Genomic DNA, 6,370 nt, shown 5'->3' with positions numbered 1-6,370 from the left:
TTATTCATCACATTAGACTTCAAGCTTTTACAGCTATTCATTGAGTGGATAAAAAGGTGTTTGGTGTATCACCAAAACAGCCATCTTAGATTTCTGTGGCTACCTGCATATAAAATTTTCCTGGAGTATTCGAGAAAAATGTGAAACATTTGATGAAAGTACTCCTCAGTGTCATTAAAGATAGCAAAATCTAACCTGAAGCCTGAAGTCCTTGTCTCGGAAATCGTTGCAAGTCTTCATGAGCATATGGTTGCACCTGAGAACCCCAGCAGTATTCCTCTCTTCAGTGCTGTGATTTCATAACATAGCAGCAGTAAGCTACTTATGATCAGCCTTCCAGAAACAGAGAAGGAAAACCAAATTTACCTCTGTTGCTCCTCTTTCTGACCAAGCTACACGCATGATAGACAGATTTTTTTTTTTTTTTTGGAAAGCAGCTGATTAGAACATTCAGCCAATTCCTGTCACCTGCAGGCAATTCATGCTGGGTCAGCTGGAGTCTATCAAGCCCTGGGATACAATGCTAAGCATAGGCTGCAAGAGTATGTCCAAAATTCAGATCTCCGTCATAGCCACCTAACTGGGAAAAGGCTGGCTAGACTATCTTGCTCCCTGTAAGGCACCCTATGCAAACATGGTTTTAAAGGGAGAATATGGGAAACTCTTCAAGACTTCGTCTCACAGTCTTTTATATACATTGCCGCAGAACTGTGCCATTTATAATGGGTGCCTCCATAATGATTACTACTTTGTCTCTCCCCCTTCTGCTTGATTTCTACCAGCTAAAGAAAGGGAATCTGTCCCATCAGGCTGTGGATGTTCTCTGCACATGAACCACTCAGACCTTACAAGAAGGCTGCGTACCCTTATCTTGCAGAGTAAATTCACTGTGGTTTAAAGCTTACCAGTTAGTCTGCAAAGTGGCATCCCAATGATCCCAGCCTGTCTCTGCTGGAGTTTTTGCACAGAACCCAGAACAAAAGGAATATTCACATGAACCGTCTGAATACACTGACAGGTGCTACGAGCAGATTCATCTCCTGGGTCTGCAGGCATGAAAATTTGTTCCAGCTGGTATCTTTGTAATAAAAGACAGCTGGAAGATGCATCCTATTTCCACAAAATTTCTTTGGCCTTCCCTGTGTGCCTACTCCTGCCAAATACGGTGTCTGTGAGAGGGAGAAGCCTGGTAATTAAGCAGTGGGGGAAATTCAAGAAGAAAGCACAATTTCTACACCAATATATTAGTTGTTAGATCAAAACCACAGCACTTCTCATAAATGGCAGGGTCTTGTGCTTCCAGTCAGATGTCATTAAGTTATACGGGAGAGTCAGGTCTCTGCATTTCTTTCATCCATGACCCAGTTTAGTCGTGAACATTTACAGGGCTCCTCTCATACTTTCATCTGCCAGCACTTCCGAAGTACCATTAAAACACAGAACTCCCGGTTTCCTAGTCTTAGTTCCTGAACAATATTCTCCTGTAAAGAAGATATAACTTCCTTGTGGGCAGGGAAACAAAAAACGAGAGTAAGATTTAAGCAATACTTCGTTGTTCCTGAATAAAAGAAAATGCAGTAGTGCAAAGAACTGAAGACACACATTGCAGTTATCACATAAAATTAAAAGCTTTTTAGTGTTTAAAATAGCATTTACACATAAGCAGCTATATATTAACTATATAGACACTTGGGTTTTAATACAATATCTACAAAAAAAAGAATTCAATTATGCAATAGACATTTAACAGGAACAGTGCAGTCCATGCTAGTAAGAGGTCACTCTTGGAGTATAACCAGTTCTAGAATAGGTGACAGTCTGGGTTTTCATTATTTAAAATCATTTAACTTTTTTCTCTCTACTGTACATAAAAATTCTTTACAGGTATTTCTAATCACTGATTAGAATTAATACTTTTAAGTCAATCTCATTACAATCCAGTTAAATGCAAAACAAAAACAATTACATCAACTCATGAGCTGTCAGTTTCAAGATGAAACTGCCATTCAAATAGAACAAAAACAATAATGAAAATCAATGTCTGTGCATCACTGCTTGCCATCCAATATACCTTTGGATAAAGTGTCTAGGGGACTGTAACCTTTGAAAAGTAAATTTATTAATGGGAGGTCAAAGACAACAGCAGTACTTTTAAGACTGTTTGCCAAAAAACTTGCACCTTGGAAAGTTAATACATTGAGTGCCTTACCCCACATTCAGATAGGAGGTGTTATCCCAAACTGTTTATTTTGCACATTTATTTTCTATGATCTTCCAAACATACCTGTTAGTCCTTGTTAAAAGCTGTGGACAGGTATGCGTGAATATTGAGCCCAGCTGCAGAGCACAGGCAAACGCTGAAAGTCTCATTTGCAGAATTATAAAAATGTCCACTATTTAAGACTCCTGTTGTGAGGCTGTTTGAATGTCTTGTATAGCAAACCCATTACTTCCCATTTTAACTGTAAGGGTAGATCTTACGTTCTAGAGCCTAGCCAGTGCCAGCTACTCGACACTAAAAAGAGAGCTATATTTCAGGCCCTGATACAACAAACAGACAGTTCTGCCAGACTCCAGCCTTCAAATTCTTTTCCACCTGGCACATTACTTCCTACTGTACGTAACTTCATTGACTTCAGTGGCACTTCTCTCTGCAGGGAGTAGTACCTCACGCAGTAAGTAGGGACTTGCACAGTTAAGCCCCAAAGGCCCCCATATTACGAAGAAATGCACAGGCACTGAAAGGTAAGGATGGGATTTGGGAAATCTCCTGTCTTCATACACTTCTGAAAATGAATAGATAGCAATGTTTCAGACAGCTTTCCATTCACTCAAACCAGCCCCTCCACTGGAGCTCATCTGTGCGCTACAAGAGAGCAGGAAAAATAAGCCTTTTGGTTTACACACAGTGGCCATTGTGTATTGCACCGTTCACAGAATGGGCATCTACATTCTATTGCTCTTTGTAAATAGCAGGCTCTACATGCTGTACAGTATTAGCCAACCGTTAGCACATCTGTCAGTACATTCAGAGTACTTAATGTTTTGCTCGAAATAGATGCCTGATCTTGGATGGAGCTAGTTCAGGTCAGACATGGATTGCTAAGCCACAGACAAAGGTGGATTTAGCAGCCTGATTTCCTCTGCAAACAAACGCTTTCCCACACCCCTGTTATGGACTGTTAGCCTCATTTCAGAGTTACCCACGCACATGGAAGTATATAATACAGTTGTTTCAACATAGCAGCAAACACTAACAAGACACACAACAGCTTCTGCCAACAGCACAACACACACACACACACACACAAAAGCAAGTATGTATACTGCAACTCCTCAAAAGATGTGAGGCAATTAAACATGTTGGCTTCCATGGGTGCTCAGCCCCCAGCCTTTATCCTTTTGGAAATACCTTATCAAAACAACAGTCTTTTCCTTCTGTCCTACAAGTTCTGCCTTAAGACAAAGTAGGACAGAAAAATCATAGTAAGTAAGAGATCAGAATAGTTAAATTCATTTAAAAGTAGAACCACTAGTGATTGTCAGTAAAGTCACAGACTCCGTAACAGTGTCTTTGGAGACATCGGAGACAAAGGATTTTATCCTGATTTATTTCATTATTTTAAATGTGAGTCTTTCCAAATGGTTAGTGTCTTTGCTGCATTTGTGGGGGAAGAAGAAAAGAAATAGAAAGAATACTGTTGCACAGTCAAGCTTTAGATAGTATCAATCTTTTGAACAAATCATCACCAAGTTTGCAATCTATGATAGCCCAGCAGATAGATTATAAGGAAAGCACCACTGTCTGAAATGTGATACAGCTTTCGGGGGGGATTTTTGGTGAGCAAGTAACCAAAAACACTCAGCCGGTTTAGAAGCTCAATAATTTGGGTACCTTATCTGAGTGGCACAATTCCCTAAATTGCACAGATTCCTTTCGAAAATGAGACTTAGGCCTCCAAGAAACACAAACACTTGAAAATGTTATTCTGAGTTTTGGAAAAGGGATATCTGCTTATATACACACAAATCTGTAAAAAGAATAGAAGAAGTAGCAAAACATATGAACAGAAGTAGCAAAACAGAACGAACAACATACGAAATGGACAGTTTGAAAATATTTTTTCAACAAGACAAAGGAACCTGAAACTACATGTATACAGTAAGAAAGATGTACTCTTCTGACATTCATATTGGATATTCAAACTCTCCATAAAGCACAGAACATAACAGAAAGAAGCTTATCAGGGAAGGAAATGCTTATATACAGTAAAGACTGATTTTAAAGCACCTGCCCTAAAACCTGTCAGAAATAGGTATCTCACAAAGGAGGATTTAACTGAGGCACAGCCCCATTGTCAAACGCCACTAAGTGACTGCAGATTAACATATTATTTTCTATTAGATGAGCCTCCATAACTGGGTGTGGGTGTGCTCTTAACACGCCCTCATTCAGATGCTTTTGAAAAAGATTCTTAAGCTTCAGTAAAAGATCCTGAATACATTTTATCAAGTGCCCATAGGCTTAGAGCCAAAAACATGCAGCAATGAAATCTTGGGGATATGCAACAAAACAGTTTCTTAAGCCAAAGCTCCCTAGCAGGAACATGATCTTTAGCATAGGTCTCGCTCTGTCAGGTATAAAGATTCAATCATTGCACCATTTATGGACTGTTCTCAAAACACCCACTTGCCTCTCTGCTAACAGCTAGCCCCCATTTATGTTCAACGCATGTCCACTTGGGTAACATGGCAATTGGGATTAGCCACCTCCAGGTTTCTATTTCAATGCAGAGATGAAGCTGGGAAAAAGAGAAATATACTGTTCAGAAATGAAGAATGGAAAGAGGTGATCAAAACTAATATCCGTGTCCCAGTGGGAGGAAGGTTTCACCTACCTTTCCGCTAGAATGGGATATATACTCCCTTTAAAAGGGAAGAGCTGCAGCTACACTAACAGAATGAGGTAGCAGCAATTGTCCTATTTCTGTGGAAACAGCTTTTAAAACTAGTATGCAAGCATGTGCTACAACCAGAAAAAATGGACACATCTGTCAGCAGGGATATGACTGAAATGCCCAGGAACAGACTGCATTGACAAAGTCACCATTATGATACTAAATGAAATAATATTACAAGTTCTGTACAATGAACACATACACTAGCAAGACTCCACCACTCCCTTGATAGGATAATATCTATAAAATAAAATAAAATAAAATTGATTTATAATCCCTAGTCAGCAGAGGAAGGTAGTCGGAGCCTTGTCTTCTGCCGGAAACTGGTCTGAGCCTGATCCTTTCCAAGCACATGTTGTCCATACACTTTCAGATGCCGTATCTGCTTAGAGCACTGACTGACAAGAAACATCATTGCAGGGAGGTATCAAAGATACTAGCCAACAGTCATTTTTTTCTTGCAAGAGAAAAAGGGGAGGGGGGTGAATAAAGGTGCTACTATGCATTATGAGAAATTTGGAAGTTATATAAAATATTAGTCCTTACATCAGCCCAAAAGACACACTAATTGCACTGAAAGCAGGTGCGACAATTACCAAAGACCATTAAATTGTGAATATACACCAGCCAATCACAATCAGAAACAAGAAGGGAAGAAAAACAAAAGGGTAAAAAAAAAAAATGCTGATATATCAATTTGCTGATATTTAACAATCCCAGGAGATTTTTTTTTTGCTTGTCTTTTTTGGTTTTTTGTGTGTTTTTTGTTTTGTTTTGTTGGGTTTTCTGCAACACACAATTGCAAACCAGGAAGGTGTGACATGCAAGACAGCCAAGTTTTTTCTGTTAAGTGTTCAACAACACCAAAATCCCACCCTCACAAAAAAAACAACCCACCCCAGCCCTCCCCCCAAGCAGAGTCTGAAGGCACTTCCTCTCACATGATGTCAACAAAGAATTCACAAGGGTTGCCCATAGCCTTCTGGAAGGACTGCCGGCTCCCTGTCAGCTCTGGAGGAACAGAGCTTAGTTCCCTCACTGGGGGCCCTCCAGGAGGTCCGCTTGTCCCGTAGACTTTGGAAGCCAGCTTGGGGAGACTGTAGAGGGGTGGGACTCCTGGAGGCCCATATGAGTGATGGCTGTGGTGGCTTCTCTCGCTCTGGGTGGCAGAGACATGACTCTGGTGGCTGAGCTGGCTGACAGGCCTTTCCCGACGCACTATGCTGGCGCCACCTCCGCTGCGGGCAGTGTGGTCAGACTCGCTGCCACTGCCAGCCGACTTGCGGTCCTTCTCTCTGCCAAGAGCTCTCCTGCTGTTCTCACTGTTGCTTCGGTTCGAGCCGCTGCTTTTGCTTCCTACAGCCCGTAAGTGAAAGGGATACACAGAAAAGCAGAATTATCTCAATTCCATT

At 40.9% G+C, this 6,370-nt stretch overlaps 1 protein-coding gene across 10 annotated transcripts in view; it reads right to left on the bottom strand.

Moving 5' to 3' along the window:
- Positions 1-1,609: 1,609 nt before the first annotated feature.
- DVL1 (dishevelled segment polarity protein 1) overlaps positions 1,610-6,370 on the bottom strand; it is a 119,111-nt gene continuing 114,350 nt past the window's right edge. For 9 of the 10 annotated variants that reach the window (XM_064525480.1, XM_064525481.1, XM_064525484.1 and 6 more), the window contains one exon: positions 1,610-6,314. In XM_064525480.1, the coding sequence (XP_064381550.1) occupies positions 5,896-6,314 (419 nt within the window). In that variant the 3' untranslated portion in view covers positions 1,610-5,895. The remainder of the gene's footprint in view (positions 6,315-6,370) is intronic. The other variant, XM_064525483.1, reaches the window with a different exon arrangement.

The sequence above is a fragment of the Dromaius novaehollandiae genome, chromosome 24 (genome assembly GCF_036370855.1).
Source record: "Dromaius novaehollandiae isolate bDroNov1 chromosome 24, bDroNov1.hap1, whole genome shotgun sequence".
Taxonomy (NCBI): domain Eukaryota; kingdom Metazoa; phylum Chordata; class Aves; order Casuariiformes; family Dromaiidae; genus Dromaius; species Dromaius novaehollandiae.
Note: the sequence above shows the minus strand (reverse complement) of the source record. Positions and strands in the feature narration are given on the sequence as shown.